Source organism: Camelus dromedarius, chromosome 1 (assembly GCF_036321535.1).
Source record: "Camelus dromedarius isolate mCamDro1 chromosome 1, mCamDro1.pat, whole genome shotgun sequence".
In the NCBI taxonomy this organism is placed as follows: domain Eukaryota; kingdom Metazoa; phylum Chordata; class Mammalia; order Artiodactyla; family Camelidae; genus Camelus; species Camelus dromedarius.
Window position 1 is genome coordinate 42163158 of NC_087436.1, and position 19646 is coordinate 42182803.

The 19646-nt window shown below is 38.8% G+C and overlaps 1 protein-coding gene across 5 annotated transcripts in view; it reads right to left on the reverse strand.

Annotated features, from left to right (window-relative positions):
• UGT8 (UDP glycosyltransferase 8) overlaps positions 1–19646 on the reverse strand; it is a 76465-nt gene that overhangs the window by 1911 nt on the left and 54908 nt on the right. For 3 of the 5 annotated variants that reach the window (XM_010981100.3, XM_031466931.2, XM_031466928.2), the window contains 4 exons: positions 13269–13411; positions 11716–11792; positions 8969–9188; positions 1622–4268 (listed from right to left, as the gene is read on the reverse strand). In XM_010981100.3, coding sequence (XP_010979402.2) covers positions 3905–4268; positions 8969–9188; positions 11716–11792; positions 13269–13411 — 804 coding nt within the window. In that variant the 3' untranslated portion in view covers positions 1622–3904. Of the gene's footprint in view, positions 1–1621; positions 4269–8968; positions 9189–11715; positions 11793–13268; positions 13412–19646 lie in introns of those variants that run through there. The other 2 variants (XM_064478576.1, XM_064478552.1) reach the window with 1 other exon arrangement.

A 19646-nucleotide genomic window follows, 5' to 3' on the forward strand; every position in this document is an offset into this window, starting at 1 on the left:
TGGTCAACGGTTGGTGAATGAATGAATAAAATGTATTTCTTAAATAAGAACTTTCACAAACTGAAAGCACAAAAAATATGAAGTTAAGTCTGTTTAGTATATCCAGGACCATTACCATAGATTTGAGGGCTCATTCTGTGCTGGCCATTATGCTAAATGTTTTAAACACACACACACAAAAACTATTGTAAACATTTAGTGTAGTGGCTGGCACAGAGTATGTGTGCGGGCACGTGTGTGTGTATGTATTTATGATAAGCTCATGGAGTAATTGTTGTCATACAAATAAGGAGTTCAGAAGATACAGATTAGTAAATGTTGGAGTGAGCCTTCAAAGTCTAGACTCTCAGACAACCAGCGCCTGAGTTTGAGATACGACTCAAAAAATAAATTCCTGAGGATGTTCCTGATGAAGCAACAGATGGCATGGGCGTTACATCACAAGCCAGGAGTGAGTGTGGAGCTCTGTGGTGCACACAAAGGCTCTCTGACGTATTCTTGCCTCCTGAGTGTCCCCAAGTGCCCTGCACATACATCTGCACATACATCATACATAGAGCACTTTACCTTTTAAGTACCAACGTGTCCTTGTCTCCCACCAGATCACAAGCTCCGTGAAGGAGAGGTTGCTCTTATCATCTGCAAACTCCCCTGATACTTAGCATATTGACTGGGACGTAACAGGTATCACTGAAAGTCAAATAATTTCCGCTCCCACCCCTTCAAGGCAGTTCCTAAGTTCTCGTGGATAAATATTCTTTCTTCAGTTCGCTACAATTGTGTATTTCAGAAGAGGTACTTACTGTACAATGGTCTGCAAAATGCTTCACAACAAACTGAACTTCTTTCATGTTGACTTCATTGCCAAGTTTTATGCGCCACAGTGTCTAACTGCAACGTCTAATGTGTCTAATTATTATGCAAAGCTGGAAGCTGCACACTGAGACAGGTCATCTATCGGGTCATCTGAGCACAAATATTCTTGCAGTTTTGGTGGAGACAGTAATGGGAGGGAAAACACCAGGATGGGAAAACACCTCTTGTCTCCGCAGTGCCTCACCACTACTGGCTCCCGGCAGGGAAAGAGGAGGGCTGGGGCAGGTGTCAGATCACATGAATAGCTGTTTCGAATCGGAGCCCTTTGAGGATCCAGTGGGGGAGAGTCCAGCTCAGTTGGAGAGGGGGGTTGTGTATCACAATCTGGGGGCAGGGGGAGGGGGCTGGGTAAGGTTTGGAGACAATTCTTTAAGGACAGTAACCCCAAACCTAAGTTAATAAATAAATATCAGCAGAGATTTTACCGGAAAATGGTCAATGTTGTACTTGGGAGGCTGCGAATGTCCTGAAATTGGAATATAATGTGTCTACATCCGCAAGAGAGAATCTCTAGCTTTCTTCAACTTCAGCCATAAACCGTTGCTTGAACCCAAATATTACTCCCCTCCCATCCTGGATATCCAGATTCTGCCTCTGTGTCTACGGGGAGGGAGAGTAAAAGTTATGGCTCCAGAGGGAAAAAGGATTGATGTCTTAATTCTCATTTGCACTCGACATGATGATGACCAGCTACAGAAATATTGGTAGAGGATCTTTTTGAAAAATAAATGAATAAATACCTTCTTGAAAACTTTACTTTTATTAGAGAATCTAGCCCAAGTGTGGAAAATTTAAAATCACTCTTTACCAAAACTGGCTAACAGTAAGCTTACTAGAAAAAAACAACAATAAGCAGTAAATACCTACACTTAACATTCTTAATTCTGGGACAATTTTATGATTCATGCTGATGTACTTGTAAGGTAAATCCTTCTGTTTAAAAATAATAAAAAAAAAATTCTCACATGTAACACACTGTTTTCACACTCATATACACATATAAAAGTTGGGAGACCTGTCTCAGAAACACGTTTATAATGAATATACATATTATCGTGAAATAAAATCTGAATAAAAATTTTATTCCAACAACATTTCTCTATTTTTAAATCATGTTTATTGTTTAAGTTTTTATCACAGTGGAGATTAACTTATGCTTAATCATCCAATTAAGTGCCTACTGTCCACTTCATCCAATTCCAAAAAAGCAAAATCAACTCATTCATACACTCTAAGTCCTGTTACCATCCCACCATTCATTGCCTGTGTCTTTTTTCCCCTTTAACGGCAATATTATAAGATTGTGAAAAGGTATAACTAATAGGCTTATATGTGTAATACCATTTCTTCAAGTATTCAGGGAGCAATATATTTGCCTGCATTGTACATTAGAAAACTACTTGTGACATTATTTCTAAGTACAGGAGAGCGGCTCCTGGTGGGCGTGTGATGAAGTTGTATGTCATAGTGTATGACAAGGATTTACAGCATTCTAGAATTTTCACAACTCTTCCCATGTTAGTGAATGTCATTAGGTAAATGTTCTATTCTTCTACTCTGGTCAGACATAAGATTTCAAACTACAAATAAATAAAGCATACACTCAACACGCGCAGTGCAAATGCTAAGTAAACAGGATGACACGGGATAAACTCATAGTTGCCAACGAGGGAATGGTTTGGTCGGGTGGTCCTGATACTATGATGTCTGTAACTTAACCCCTATTCTCACACAAATACTGTCACTGTCCCCTGTCACCAGAATGGATCGAAGAGCCTGCCGAGGTGGGAGTGGAGGGAGTGAGGAGGGAAGGAAGAAGGCATTTGCCAAACAAGTGGTACAAGTCTTCTGTCACTTCTTTCTATTGGGTTGAGCTTGACCTGCTAACCAGACCCCAAACCTCTCAGACAAGGCAGGTGCCCATATGGCAACTGCGAGTGGTCCAGTGAAAAGAATCTAACGTTGGCACCTATGTCAGAGAGACTGCATGGCCCAGACAACAAAATGGGATGAAGAAGGCGGTTTTAAACTTAAAACTTTGGGAATATCACACCTGAACATTCAAAAATTATGTTATAGAAAAGCCATCAAACCGTTACAAAAACATTCAAATAATGGCCCTGTTTAAAAATGCCACATAAGCAGTAATCTTCAGGATTTTGAACAAAAGTCAGAGCTTTGTTGCTTTGTCTTAATTATACACTTAACATAATGCTATTCATTAAAACGAAGTAGAAAAAAACTATAAAAATTCTCCCAGAGGCAAATTATTGGCAGGAGGGGGAAACAGAAGTAAAATGTGACAACCAATTCACACATTTACTTAGGTGCGTGGTTTTCCCCGAGGGCTGTAAGAAGAGGAAAACAAAAACAAAAGAACAAAACAAAACGAAACAAAAACTGAAACAAATAAACAAAACCCCCTAAAAGGATAAAAACTGGTGCCATTTATCTTTCCATTTTCTTCCTCTGCATTCACTTTTGAGGGAAAAGTGTTCTTTCACGGTAGTGTTCTGAGTTCCCATATATATTTAAATCTAGAAAAGAAACATTTGGATCCTAACTTACTATTTCATTTGTGAACATGTTGTACCTACAACAAATATAACGAGCAGCCAGCTAAAATCCTCTGAATTAGGAAACACACACACACACACACACACACACATACACACACAAACGAGTCTTTTTAAGAGAAAAGAAACCCTTCCTTACTGGGATATACATATATCAAGATTTAAAACTAAGGTCTGACACAGTCACTTAATTGATTTAAATAATTAAGGCTTCTACAAGGTTCAGTGCCAACACTCTCTGCATCAGTATTCAAATAAAATACATTTTTTTGCATTTTAGGTTTGTGCTTTTTTACAGCCATCTTAATTCCACAGAATTTCATTAGTAAGATCAGATAAGGGGGTGTTAGAATTGTTTACTGATGTTTTACTTTTAGTGGTGGTTAGACTAAATTATAGCCATAAAAATTCAATGCCTGAACAGATTTGTTACTATCGGGTGGGCTGTTGGCTCATTTCACCTTCTTTTCGTGTTTAATATGGCCATTTCTTTTGTACTTGCCATTGAGAATGCCATTATGGTAATGTCCATTAACCGTGCTATGCTTATTTCTCGACCACAAACTTTTGATTTTTCTGTAGATAAATTTTGTCACCCAGGACAAGAGGAAGTAAAACAAGGCAGCACCAAGCAGAAGCACAAAGGCAACATCCAGTAAAAAATACTGACAGAAAGAGATTTTATGGACGGCGGCCCGTAGGTGATGGGCTCCGTTGTGACGGAGGATGTAATCGATCCAATAGACAGTCCGATTGACGGGGTGACCAGGTTGATCCTTGTGGATTTCTGAAAGCTTCTGAGCCGTCTGGCGGTAGCTGCGGAGGGGAGGCAAGACACAGAATGATCATGTCGAGACAAGCTCAGGATCATGACTCCCTAAATTTAAAACTGGGGAAGATTAAAAAAAACAACTATCCTTGGTTAAGTGCCTTCCACACATTACCTTACGTTAGCATAGCAAAATCAATTTTAAACAGATGAGGAAAATGAAAATTAGAGAGACGAAGTCACCTGACCAGATTCAGGTTCAAGTTTTTCTGACTCCAAATCCCATACTCCTATGCCATACCATACCTCTTATGCACATGGAATCCCTCTCTCCATATGCTTGTAAATTCTATTAAGTCAGTGAGTCTCAGCCAGGAAGAGGGGTAAATTTAGTAGATTCTAAAAGAGAGGGATGGAGGAAAAATGGCAGAACTTTGTCTCAACACCTTTTTCTTTTAGCAGCAAGATTTAATTTTGTCCTGACTTGAAATAACATTAAGTGATAGTGTGAGATTATTATGTTTATTAAACAGACAAAAAGGAGTTGACAAGCACTCTGAAACTTATGTGACATTATAGGCTGTAGCTATTTATGTATGTATATATGTGTGTCTGTATAAAGAAAACTCTCTCTTAAATGATTAATAAATCAACTACAGAGGAAAATCACAAAAAGTGATAAAATATTATATCACCACTTTAATTTAAAATACGTAACTGCACATTTGTGTGCCAATCTTTGACACTTGGCCAAAGTCCTTTTGAGCATGGATCCCTGATTAGAGTTTGCATTATTTAAACGTAGAACTAATTTCCACCAGGAGGTGGGCGAGCGAGAGTATCCCAGAACAAATTCACTTGGAAAGAGTGTGCAGGACAGGGTTGTTTGGTTGGAAATTAGGCTGGAAGGTGAACCTCGTTCATGGGTGCTCAGAATGACAAGTAGCCTGGTTCTTAGAACCAGGAACCAACAGATTAGAGAGACTGGCTATTAAGCCAGAGTTCTGGGGAGGATTAAAAAAAAAAAAAAAAAAGAGACATGTTGGGAAGATCATTCAAAAGATCTCATTAATGGCCAAAAAGAAAACTGCCCTCCCTTTGTCAAAATGGCAGTGGGATTAAACAGACAGGGGAAGTGGTGTAGTGGAAAAGCTGGCAAGGAGTCAGTAAGAGTCTGGATTAAATGTCAAAGAAATGAAAAAAAAACAGATATAACTGCAATGTTTCCAACTTGGATGATCACCTGGTAGCCACTGCCAGGATACAGAAACACAGAACACAGGACAGGCTGGGGGAAATGATCTTACTTGGGGATGTAATGAAAGGTGAGGTCCAGAAAGCAGCTAGAAATGTGAGGCTGGAGCTATGGGATCATTAGTGCCTAATGAAAAAGCTATGAGTTAACTGCATATGCTATTCGTAATTATTGATGAATATAAATACTTATGCACTGACTGGATAACCTTCTTGAGGTTATGACTTAGCTCTAGCCCTAACCATTAAACTTTAACAAATGTGAAAAGAACAAATTTGAGAAGCAAAAAAAAAAAAAAAAGAAAAAAAACCCAGTAGGGTCTTGCTGGGACTGAGAGAAAAAGCAAGTCAAGGCTATTACTTATAGTTTTCTTTCTATAGAGTCACGTAGATTGAGAAAAAGAGAGGAATATTATTAGCCTCATACTGCAGATTAGGAAAGAGCTGAAATGGTTAGGACCATGTCATACATTTGCTAAGTGGAACAGCTAAAAAGTCAGCCATAATGTTCTGACCCTCAAAGTCCATGATCTTTCTGCTAAGTCATATCGTCTGCCATGAATTGAAAAGTTCGTAAGAAAACTACAGAACACTGGAAAATGTTGGTTAACTATTGTTATCTTAAAATTGTTTTCTTATATTTTTTAATAATTACATAAGAAATTAAAAAGAAAAAGTACATTTTCTCTATCAAAACAGCCTCACAACAAAATGACTGTTCTACAATAAACCCAGTGGTATTAAAAGTGTAAAATCTCACCCAGCTATTAAGAGGCCATCCTCACCTTGCTCTGTAACCTATCATTATTTCTAACTGATGGCAAAAGATAAATTAGAAACTTCTGAGTACTCTGCTTCGTGGGAAATTTCTCACAGGGTACAAGGACATCTTTAAAATACAGAAATGAAACATGGTATCTTAGAAAATTAAAGTCAACTTTCTATATCAACAAAGAAGGAGGATAAAAAAAATCTCAGGCACCTAATGTCACTGAGAAAATGACCCATTCTTTAGAGATGATACACAGATTGCATGTGACAAGGATTCCTCTGTGGGGACTCTGACTCCTGGCACTGCTGAAAAATCCAGTGCCTTCTATGGAACTCCAACAGGTGCACTGATCCGGGACCAGTCCTCCCCTGCCTCAGCTTCCATGAGCACAGAGTGAGGACTCGTCAGTCAGACCCTTAAACCCTCACCTGGGAGTGGACCTGCAAAGCTGGGTCTTTACTCATCAACCCAGTCTTCTAAGACTCTTCCTTTCAGAGGGAGCAAGTCCATTGGATCAACTGGGAAGGAGCATCGGGGATTTCACTGACCAGTCAGTTTGAAGGGGAGGAGGTAGTGTCCATGCGAGAAGTGTTCTTAAATTTAATGGTAAGTGGCACTGTCCTTTCAGCTAGTTCGCTTTACAATTCAAAATTTCTTCCAGTAGGAATGTGAAGATTGTAGGGGGAAAAGAACAGTGTGATTAAACTGGTCACTTAGGCTACTTCTAAACTATTCCTTTCAATGTCTTAGATAAAACTCCCTTTAATAAAAAACAAAATTATCTTGTAAGGGACTTCGTGACTTGCACATTGTATTTTACAAAAGACCAAATGTCTCCTGTTAAAAGTTAACAGTCACAGGCTGGGTATGTGCTAAGTTCGTAAGAATTAACTACCTATCTTTCTCTACAACTTGCTTTAATAAAATCTCCAGATTCAAAAGAATTCCTTTTAAAGAACAAAAGCAATAGCTTGTTATTAGATAAATCCAAACAACAAGTAAGGGAAGAAGATGTGCTTTAAGTTATAAGTTAAAAAAAAAAGTAATAATCTTTTAACAATATTGGTTACTTCGTTTGCACTACAATAGCCTGGATACAATTTTAATGAATCAAATCAGCCTTTTCAATAATTACTGCATGTTAAATGTGGAACATTGTCATATATTTGAAACAAATAAAGATAAATGACTTCAGTTTACATATAATTACTTTTAGCAAAGAACACCCTACACAGATTATTGTCATTTTTATAGTGACTAAGACATCTTTCTACCCTGAACCTACAAAAGTCTTCAGTTAAATATTTAAACTTTTCAAGGGTTATATGCAAGTCTCTTATTTATCTCATCTGCATACTTTGGGGAAGGACATAAACTTATTCACTGCACAAAATAAAAACTATTTTGAAATCAAGCACTTAGATATACTTAAAGATTGCAGAGCTGGGGTTTAACTGCAGTGTGACCCAAGACTGTAGCCTGGTCTCTGATTTGGCCCCTCTTATGCCTCAGAGAACACAGCCAGACTCATTTCGTGTTGATAATCCAGCCTTTTGCTTTTTCTGTATGACAGACCCGATCTCAGCAGCTCTGCCACTACCCCCTACAAACTCTTCTTGAGGGTGGCATTTTACAAATCTTTCTAAGAAAGCCTGTATGAGATACATCATTTTCCATGTGAACATCATGATTTGAAAAACACTAGACTTTTAAAAGAAAAGCTAAGAAACACAGATGAAAGGATCCCAAACTCAGGCACCTCAGATCACAGGACACACAGCCCCAGGCACCAGGAGTTGTGACCCAGATGCTGGATCCTTTAAGGGGTCATCAACTCATGAAGGCTGCCTCTGAGCCCACCCAGGGCAGCATAATGAACCGCAGTGTGCTCGCATCCAGCCTTTGGTATAAAAACTACATCGTTTTACATGAAAGAATTTTTCTTATTGTTGGTTGTTTCTTAGACTTGGCAGTGTTTCTCAATCCAGTGTTATAATAGATTATATCCGGTTCTCAACAGGAAAAGCTCACACTCTTCCAGACCTTAACGTCATTTGAAATGTAAGATCAATTAAATGTCACATAAAAATGGGAAAACTGCTGCTTTGTTGTAAAACTACGCAGGCCAACTCTCTACCCTTTGAGGCTCAGTTGTGAATGGTGTTAACTCAAGACACATCAAGAATTTAAGACACAAAATAAAATAAAGATTCTAATTCGTTATGCACCTGAGTGAATAAATCGGAGTTTCAGGGACACCCTGTGTTAGGGAGACCCAGCACCAGGTGGTTAAACAGCACTGGCTTTGGAGTCAGACAGTCCTGGCTCAAATTCCTACTGCAACAGCTGTGCAACCATGGGCAACTTATTTAAGCTCTCTGAGCTTCAAATGCTTCATCTCTACAATACGAAAAAGGAAAAGGGTGATCTAGAGTTTCTGAGGATTAAAATGAGATAAACACAAATTTTGACACACTGTAGGGCCCCTATGGTAGCTTCTTCCTTCCCTTTGGTAAATCTTGGTAGAATATCATTCAAAGTCTGGCTAAATGATTGCTTTTTTAATTTTTCAAATGACAGAAACATGCACAAGGCATTATACACAGGAACCTAAAGGATATTTCTACAATTGGTTTACTGACAACCTATTGGCAATAATCAGCTATTGACAAATGCTGTGGTAGACAGATTCACCTGCTTTAATATGAGTTGAAACCTCACCTGGGGTTATTGATAACTTGCACTAGTGCTTCGTACAGCTCTCCTTCAGTCACCGTCTTCCACTCCAGCAGTATCCCCATGCCCTTTGCCTGTACCCGGGTCATAGTATCATAATGGTCTCCGAAGAGTGGGATTCCCACTACAGGTACACCGTGATACATAGTTTCAAAAATACTATTCAAACCACCATGGCTCAGGAAGGCTTTAATATTTGAATGGCCTAAAGAAGCATTAAAGAAGAAAACAACTTACAATATTGCAGATTACTCTAGGAAGAGATGTTCCAGAAATTTCTTAGATGTTGACATTATAATAAACATGCATTTCAGATATAGGATTTTTAAAGGCATAATTTCACTGATTCCTGCTCTATACCAATTACAATGCTTGTTATATACGTAATTATCTGATTTGTATGGATCAATTAAAAGCCTTTTTTAAGTATTGAACATTTACAGCTTTAAGAAGTATATTACAACCTTCTCTCAAAACACAAATATCACCTGGGATTTAAAATGTCCACTGCATTCAAATGGACAGTAATCAATAAGATGTCAATGAAAGCAAGAAACAACGACAAATACCAGGGTGCAACCACATTCTATTAAACACAGACACCCACATTCTGGTTCCTCAAGCATTTATCTATGTTAAAGTCAAACACACCTTGTAAAAAAATATGTAAAAATGTGGGGCTGGATTCCAGATGTCCGTGAAGAGTTTCCGTGCTCATCCGAGGAGAACACACACATAGCACTCAGCATTCACACCATTCAAGTCACGTCACACCTGGGCTTCACAATCTTAGGGTCCAATTTTACATTTTAGGTATACATGCAAGTGGGGACAGACAGTTATAAAAATCAGTTATAAGAGATGGGACATCCTATCACATCCAGTTGTCATGGGGATAAAAGAGATAATTTCTCAATATTAATGAGGTATTTAAAAGTCCAGATCTCCTTGTGAGCAGAAAGACTTGCATAAGAGGTGTAAGACAAAGAAACACTGCACTCAGGAAGGGTATTTCCATGGCCAGGAAGGAACTACAGCTTGCAAAAACACAAATATTTCAAATAAACCCACGTCAAGTGAAACGGGAACTGTGTGTGTGACCCTGGGTCTTGGTGGGGCTCCAGGACTCTCCCACTCTGACATCTAGCGGGCTGGTCACTCAGTGTCTCTCGCCGCCCTGACCCACAAGTGGCTTCTTAACTCAGCGCACTGAAGGGATCTGCCCTCGTGGTGGATTTCAAGCTTTCTTTCCAGCAGCAGAACCCTTTTCCTTTGAACAAAACCTTACCGCCACCAAGCCCAGCCATGAAAAATAAAGCAGAGCTGATGCGTGGAGAGCAGGGGGAGGTGTGTGTGTGGAGGGGGGAAGACCCTGATTGGGTTCCTGCCTCTCATCCTGGAGGAATCTTGTACCATAGCTAGACACCAACAGAGGACCCACCAAGGTCATGGCTAGAGTTAAAAAGGATGCTAATCTCAGAAAAGGCAGAGAGCTGGGAGTCTGAGGAACCCAGAGGAGAAGTGAACTTGAGAAGGGCCTCTGGGTGTAGCTACATCCTGCTGTAGAGCCTCATGGAAGAAAAGCCTTGAGACCAGGCTGAGTGTTCCCAGACAGCTGTGTCCCAGGGCTGCCCTGAGATGGCTGATGGCCAAGATCTCTTACCTGCTTCTTTCCTACCTTCTATGGAATCTGAAGTCATAATAGCAAAGACAAAAAGGAAGAAAATACAATTACCAAAAAAGGTAAATTGTCTTATTTTTTTCTCAGTTTTACCATTTATAGAATAATATTTATAATAAAGTAGATGAATAGGAATTTTATATATATAATTTCTTACTGTTTTTTAGTTACAAATTTAACTTGCAGGTTTTTAGGGGGTCAACTGAGCTTCTAAAAGATACTTCTCAAGAGTCTATTTTTAGGAACATAATTTAAAGCTGCTTTTACATAATCTGTTAGATTAGAATTATTGAACAAATAAATGATGGTCAAGATTGCCAAAATCAATAATATTTTTATAATTTCCTTAATAAGTAATATCTTAAAGGACAATATGGCATTATGTTTTCCTAGAAATTTAATACTATCTGTGCTTATTAAAGAGAATTATTTTGATTCAAATAATTCAAAAAAAGATATGCACATAATTGGTATTTTAATTTTGAGTTGAGGATCAGAACTCCAGTAAGTAAATAAATCAAAAGAAAAAAATATTAAAAAATGCCCAGTGATTTAAGAGGAAATCGAGGCAGATAATCCAAATAAAGTTAAAACAAATTGACTGTTTCTTTGGCTTTCTGCTTCTCTGTGGTTTCAAACAAATGAATAACTTCAAATTTCCCTGGGTTCTCAGATACATCTGTGATAAAACTATAATACAAATCTAAATTTTCACTGTTTTAATTTTAGTACTTTTAGCTGATCAGCCTAACTCTAGGCATAACTTTACACACCACTAATTTATATATTGTTCAGCATATTTTTCAGAAAATGTAATTTGTGACTTATGTAAAAATTTTAATTTATAGGCCCAAATGATTATACTTTAAAATTATTCTCCAATGACTAAATATCTGACTTGTGGGTCTGAAATCTAGGACTTAAGATGCTAGATGACAGAATGACTCTATCATAAACTACACACAAACTGTACAAGCCACTCAAGTGTAAAACTCACATTCACACAATTAAAATCTAAAAGCCCAGTAGGCACCCACATGTCATGACTTACCAAGTAGGTCATTTTGCGGTAACCACTCTATGAGCTTGGTGTTGTTTCCTAGATTCTTGGGCTTCGTTCCAGAAAACCTGAAAATGTATAGCAGACAATGAAATCTTCCAAAAATCAAACATTACTCCTGGTATGGGCTCTCTGGTTAAATTTTTAGATTTAAAATAAATGTTACATGATCTTTTGTCACTATTCTTTAAGAAGGAAACCATGCTTTAGTAACAATAAAAATTTAAGCTTCTTTTTCAAATTTTCATTCATTGAGGGCTAAATAAGAAATGCTTTGCTTAAATTGAGACCTATTTTCCTTCAGCCCTTCTCACCTATGCACAGACATGGAGGGAAAGCAACTCAATAAACCTATGCTAGAAAATCATTTTCCACCAGAACCCAGAAGGTGAAACCGGAAGGACCAGGGAGGACCACCCCTGGGTGGTCAATAGCTCAGGTCCTTGACACTGAGAGCCTGAGGGGAGGTGTGAAAATGGAAAGAAAGCAGCAAGTACCCTTCCCCAGCGTGGCCCCAGAGATAGCTCTGGGGGGCAAAGGACTTAATTAGGCTGTTTCCTGCCTTGATCTTTGAAAGATAAACCATAAAGGTGCTTAACAACTGGGAACATGGCAAGAGTTTCAAATGAGCAGATACAAACTGTCCTAAATAAAGCAGGTTTTGGGCTAACCCTAGTGGAGGAAATCTAATAGGGCTGGAATCCAAAGGGAGAAGGCTTGAAAGGTTGGAATAAAATATGTATCCATTTCAGAGCTCAGCCGGGAGAAGCAGGAGCTAATCCTCACACAGCTGTTACAAAGGAAAACCCGGATTACTCAGAGCCTACTTGTGTGGTTTGAGACGGTGGTGCCGACGTTGTTCACCGCTGTACCCGTAAAGCGCTCCCCCCAGTGGTGGGGGCAGGTACTAAATAAACACACGCTAAATAAGAGTTCAGGTCCGATTTTCACACATGGGGTTAGAAATCCCAGAGACAGACACATGTTGGCAGGGCCTCCCAAAGGAAGCTGGGGTAATCACATGGGTCTGTTTCAGTTGGCATTAACTGGCAAGTTACTGTGTTTTTAAAGGTCTGGTCTCTTGGATAAAAGAAATCGAAAGCATTTATAAACGAAAAGGAAGCCCAAAAGTTTCCACGAAATATTTTATCTACTAAGTCATTCACCCATCATTTTCTACCTCATTCCAACACTGACTCATTTGAAGGAGTATGTAGAAAGGCATGCAATTACACATTTTAAAAATGATAATTAATAAGAGAAGGGTAAATGAGGGTAACATAAAAGTGCACCCGTCACAAGGATAAATCATTGTGCATCGTATCTGCTTTCTATGCTATGGGCTAGACGTCTCTTTATCATTACACAATATTATAAATAAGTCCCTAGATTTCAATACACTAGGAAACAAAGTGAAAAGTCAGGGGCATCCTACTAATCTTGCTGAGGAACCAACAATGTGCTGGGCACTACTCAGACCTGTGGGCTAAGCAAGAGGATACTGAAAATCCACAGAGAAGAAACAACCTACATTATTGCCTTACCTCCAAATCACTTTTTGGGGCAATCTTCCCAGAGCTCCGGCCAGTTTGTTAGCGATATCGTCTGACAGATACTTGACACCAGCTCCGAAAGATACCAGGACAAAGCCATGTTCATTAGCACCATTTACCCACCTTTGGAGATCCTATAAATCAAAATGCAGCAGTTACTTTTACAAAAGGATCATATAGTTCATAATCAGTGTTATCAACAGCCCAGTTTTTAAAAAGCTTTCAGATAATTTTCTTAAACAATCGGAAAGTGAAGAAGACATACTATTTTCCTTTAAATAAATGCTGTCCTTTAAAATATTTCATCTGACAATGCTAACTAAAATAAGGATGGGCAGATAGTTAATTTGGCAAGCACAGTAAATAACGACAACAACAAAAAATCAGTAGCTAATGGCCTGATATCTCAGACATAAGAAAAAAACTGAAACTGATGTTTTAAAACATGGTCAGAGATAAATCTGTATGAGGATATAAGTAAAAGATGTAGACTGGACAGATGACAAAATAATTAACTACCACCCCCCCGACACACCCACCCAGGGAGATTTTTATTTTAGGAGAGGCTCATTTTATCTTAGTCTAAGCTTGATAATTTTCATCTCTGAAGAGCATACTGTATTATACGACTGAGGAAGAGAAGAAAGTAGCTAATAGTTCCAAAGATCCAGAGGCCTAACAAGTTTCACTATTTCTCTAATTATTTCTTCAACTCTCACAGAATAGAAATCATACATGCTCTACAGTCAGGCATCCAGGGTTCTGGAAGTCCCTAAGCAATCGCTTTCCCTCTCTGTGTGGGAAAACGCTAAGTCCTCAAACACATCCACCTACGGCGGACAGACGCAGGGCCACAGCAGGTCTGATGTTAAGCAGAGACCACCCTCAAACTGCAGGAATTATTCGTTTCACAGGAAGACACGTTAACACATCTCTGCCAGTCTGGTGCACTTTACTGAAAGTGAAAGCAGTTTGTTAGAAGGGATACCACCCTTGCTTTATTTTATTCTGCAGGCATGAGCTTGTTTTTACGGTAAGTTGTCCCTTTGAATAAGTCTTTGTCAGAGACACTGAGCTGCAGTTTCCCATATGAAAATTAATAAAGCCACAGCACTTTGAAGAACTCATAATTCCACGTAAGGAAAACAAACATGCTGTCTGTCGGCAACACCTATGCCATGATGTAGTCGCGAAAAAGGGGACAGACCCACTTTGTATTCAGAAGGCGCAGAGTGAGCTGCCAGGGTGACGTCTCAGACCCTGCAGCTCTCTCGTTCAGGAGGAAGAAGTCACTGCGATGACTGTCACCCTCGCTGTCTTAATTTCACACCACTTTCTGGCTTAATCTGATTTGCAGCTGGGAGGTAACTGCTCAGTAAGAAGTACCATCACAACGGCCTCACCGCGTAGCTCAGAGCTGAGTATTTTTTAACATGGAACGTTAGGCCTCTCTCTGCCTTTCTTTTCTTTGCTTCTTTCCCCTTTACTTTTCCTTTTATCACTTAATGAGATCTGCGTTAACTGGCTCTATCACATTTATTCTTAGCAGGGAGAAGGGGACCACATTTTATGCCCCCAGTGAATTAGTGAACAGTGTTGTTAGAAGACCAAGACGGAAAGGAGGGGCACCCTTCTGGCTACTGAGTGAGTAAAACAGGTTATAATCATTTATTGTTATCAAAACACTTACTTTTCCAGGAAACTCTATTTATTAATGAATATAGAAAAGACATAGAGAATACATCAACTGTGGATTAAAGCTTCTAACTTATATTCTACTACATTTACCAAGAATATCACATGTGCTGAAAATTTAACAGTGTGAGCTGTGGATTCAAAGAAACAAAACAAACTGATTGAGAATTTCCCTTTCCTATATAGTCTTAAGCCAGACCAGACCTACTTAACACAGATATAAATGCTGCAGAGTAGAATGATTTGAATACATATGGTATTTTCTCCCTACGGTTTGTTTTCAAATAACTTATCACCTACTATTCAATTCTCTAAAGATAAAACTTTCAGGGTCAATGCCATTTACAAAACGTTTACATTCAGAAATACAAAGCTGTAGGGGAATAACACATTATTTAAATTTTGTTTCCCAGGGACTTAAAAGGTCTTTGGGCTTCAACTGACTTCATGCATAGCTAGTATAAAATCTTCTCCAGTTGTTTGTTCTTTGTTTTGCATGATATAAAATGAAATCCATAAACCTATCTGTCCAGCTTTTTTCCTACTGTAGTCATTAACCATCACACAAATATATTCAAGTATAACGTCTTTATTGAAATGGAAGGGAGTAGAGAAAAGATTATTCATTATGGTTCCCTTCAGGGAAAGTACTCAGCATCTTGGATCATATTCCACTTGGCTTGGAGGGGAGAGTGAGGCCCTAGGTGATACCCCTACTGCTATGTCCTGAGCTGAAGGCAGAAGAGAGGAAGTGAGAGGTTGGAGCAGAGGGAGTGAGGGAGGGGCACCTGGCTGGTCCTGGATGGGCCACCTCCCAGCAGACTCCAACCCGCAGCCTAAAGTCACAGAATGTTTGGTGTGGCTGATGTTTCGTGGGAACACAGAAGGGGCTGGGTTTGGGTTTGGCTGCGAAAGTGACCTTCAGCTGGTGTGAGAAGATGCAAGAGCCAGAGGCTGAAGGGATCTAGAATTTGCTCAACTCAGGGTGAAGACTTTGGAACTGGAATTTCAAGAAAATGTGTCTAGCTCTCCAAAGGACTGGGACGCCAGGGGCATCTCAACTCTACACAAGTATGCAGTATTTTCTGGAATTTAAGACCTTATCAATTATAAAGTATAAATTGATTTAATAACAACTCTTCACAAAGGAAAACGTCCTTCATAATAAATGTGATTAATGTAAAAAACGAAAACCAAAAACCAATTCTAGAAGCCTACCACAGCTAAAAATATAGGCACTTTAGAATATCCCATCCTTGGGGCAAATATCAATTTTTAAAAATTGACCTGAAATAGCAAAACAGAACAAAACACCTCACAATATCAACAAAAATCACACATATCTAAGAGTAGAGTAAACCTAACAAAATATATAAGATGCACATAAAGAAAATAAGAAAATTTTGCCAAAGGACAAAAAAGAAAACCTGTTCACACGAAGAGATGTAACATGCACCGGGAAGGAAACATCGATGTTAAGAAGATGCTAATTTTTTTACAAAATTAAGTTCAATGCATCCTCAGCCTATATTCCAAAAGGATTGTTCTTTGTCACAGAACTTGAAAAGCTGAGTCTAAAATTCATCTAGAAAAGAAAATATATAAGAAAGGCCAAGAAAATTTTGAAAAAGAACAGAGAGAGGGCTTATCCTTCAAGATACTAAAATGTACTTTAGAATCTAGAACCATCACAGTGAACGTCTTCAGTACCAGGGGAAGAGAGAGCAATGAGGTGACAGAGAGACTGCCTGGCAGGTAGGAAGTCAGGGTTTATTAGCAGAGAACGGAGGACATCCAGCCATGAATTCGGAAAAAATAATGAGTTAGAGGTCCTTCCACTAATACAAAATACAGAAAGATTAAAAAGTTAAATGAATTAAAATATATGAAATACTTAAAGAAAACCCACAAAATTAATATTATTGCATCTGGGTGGGGAAGACCTTCCGGAGCCAGTCACAGAGCCCAGAGGTCATAAATAGAAAAGACTGATCAATACAACCAGGGAACAATCAAAATCTATAGTATGAAAGACATTTAAAACCAAAGAAAGATAAATCAATGCATGAGTACTTGTAACACATATAATAATGGACTAATGTCTAAAACAACATAATGAGGGGAAGAACACAAACCACTTGGGAAAACATCCACTTCACAGACGGAAAGCAAATGGGATAAACACGGAAAGATGTTTCGCTTCATATGGTTAATCAAATACAAATTCAAACTGTTTTCACCTCTTATTCTCTCCATGGTCTACACAGCACTCTATTAGATGCTGTCAATATATTATCATTTAATTCATTTTAACTTAAGAATTAAATGTAGTATTTACCTTTAAGTATTCCATATTTTTATGTCAACTTCTTTTTTTGCTAAGTGGTCCCTGGGTTTATTGTCTTATTTCGCAAACTTTTCCCACTTTTAGACTATCTTTTAAATATCCATACTTTCCTTTAGTAATTTTATATAATTTCATTTCTTTAATTTTTAACCTTTCCTCATCCGGAATTTTTTTGGGGAAAGAATGAGACCGGGATCCATCTTTATTTTTAATCAGTCAGCCTTCTCAACAATACTGAATATTTCATCTTGTCCTCATTTATTTGTTGTCTCAGTAATTCCTAAATTCTACTCTGTCCCACTGGTCTGTCTGTTCATTCCTGTGCCTGTGTCAAAGAGTTTTATTTATTGTGCTTTTATAGTACATTTTAATATTTGCAGTGTTAGATTTATCACAACTATTCATTTAAGGACTTTGTTTTTTTTAACACATCAACTGCCATTTACTATCAGGACCACTTCTAGTACACTCACGTATGTTATGGACATGTGAGCATATATGTACAGAATAAACACGTTACTTCACCTACCCCATGAGCTCAGAAATGCAGTCAGCATTTTATACCTAATTGGCCAGCGCTGCACACAAGGCTCCACTAGGTGGCGCAGCAGGAGCAGAGCGTGGAGGTCTGGGCTCTGCAGAGAGCTTCCCAGACTCAGGCCCCAATCCAGAGCTTGTATCTAGGGTTTTTCCTGCTCATTGTCTAGGGGAAGGAATCTGTCATTTCCAAAATGTAAATAACAGCAAAATCATCACATAGTGGGTCAAACATGAGGCAGGAAAGAAGCAACAGTCAGGTGCTTCTCTCACTATATGACCATGAATAATTCCATTTCTGTGCAATTAAAGTAACCAGTTTAGACACTTACCTACACTTTGCTATGTAGCTTCTCAAAAGACAACCTCACAATAAGAATAATCATTTTATCTTCTTGTAGAGTTAAGTAAGTAAAGCGTCTTAAGCCCTTTGTGGAAAAAGTTAGCATAATAAAGAAATATGGATTATATATTTATCATAATCAAATGCTACATATTAACATACTTCCTTTTTTTTTTGATCATGACCCGGTACACGTGATATGTTTTCTTGTACTGCCGAATTTCTTTTGCTAGAGTAATTATACACCAAATACCTTGGCTTGGTTGTGGGAAGAATAAAGCACCACAGAAAGTATCTCTTCTAACCCCCTCCCCACTTCCCTCCAGGTAGCACCGTTCAAAATGAGCGGGGTGAAGTCGCCCTACTCTGTGAGACAGGAGATGGGGATGGAACAGAAACCAAAATGGGTACCAGTGTTAGATTGGGGGAACAAACACTCCCAGGGTATAAAACGTTCAATAACTTTAGGTAATGTTTTGACATGACGAATGTCGAGAAAACGGAAGATAGTGGAAAAATATTCAAAGAATGAGAGTTGAAAGCAGGATCTTGAGACTTTCAGAAAAGATAATCATTGGGTGACTTGGGTGACTCCTTTTTGATACACTTAGCTTCCTACCCAAAACAAACAGAAACACCTTATTAATTGTAGCCAATGTAAAACACATCCCAATTTCAGAAATGCAAAAGTAGACTTTTAAAAGGTAATCACTCTAGAACCAAAGAAAGAATATCTAATTAAGAGCTGGGGTGGCGCAGGCCCACCCCTACCCTGTCTAGGCTTCATTTTGAGGACATCAGAATCTGGACTGACCCCGAGGGAAATCTTTAACAGCTCCGAGGCCTGGGGACAGACCAGGCTGCAGAGGTTAGCACCAGATCTGTCCTGACGGCAGCCTATGAAATCTACTCCTTTCTCTTCCCACAAAATAGAAGCCTTGAGAGGGGGCCAGTGCGGCTGAGAAACCAATAACACTGCATCCTTTGTCAGCGCCAACCATTGGAGGCAAAGAATGCCTGGACTGTGAGAGAATCCTACACAGAGATGATTGGTGGTGGTGGGGGGTACCTCTTTTTTTATTCCGAACATCAACATCTTTTTTTTATTCCGAACATCAACATCAACTCTCTTCCCATTTGAAAGGGTTCAGGTGGGCTGCACAGAATTGAAATACTCATTCTGCAAGACCCATTAGGTAGGATAATCATGAACATTTTCATCAGGAGTCATCAAACGTGGTCTTTGACCACTGCTAGGAGAGTTAACCATGACTTATTAAACAAACGATAACAAAAAAATACCACTGGAAATATGAAAGTTACCATTAAGAATGGAAACATATCAACCATTATTTTCACTGAGTTAACTGGCAAAGGATTTGGTTTAAACCCCAGTTCCATAATTTGCTACGCAATCTTCAGCAAGCTAGCTGCCTGTTCTCTCTGA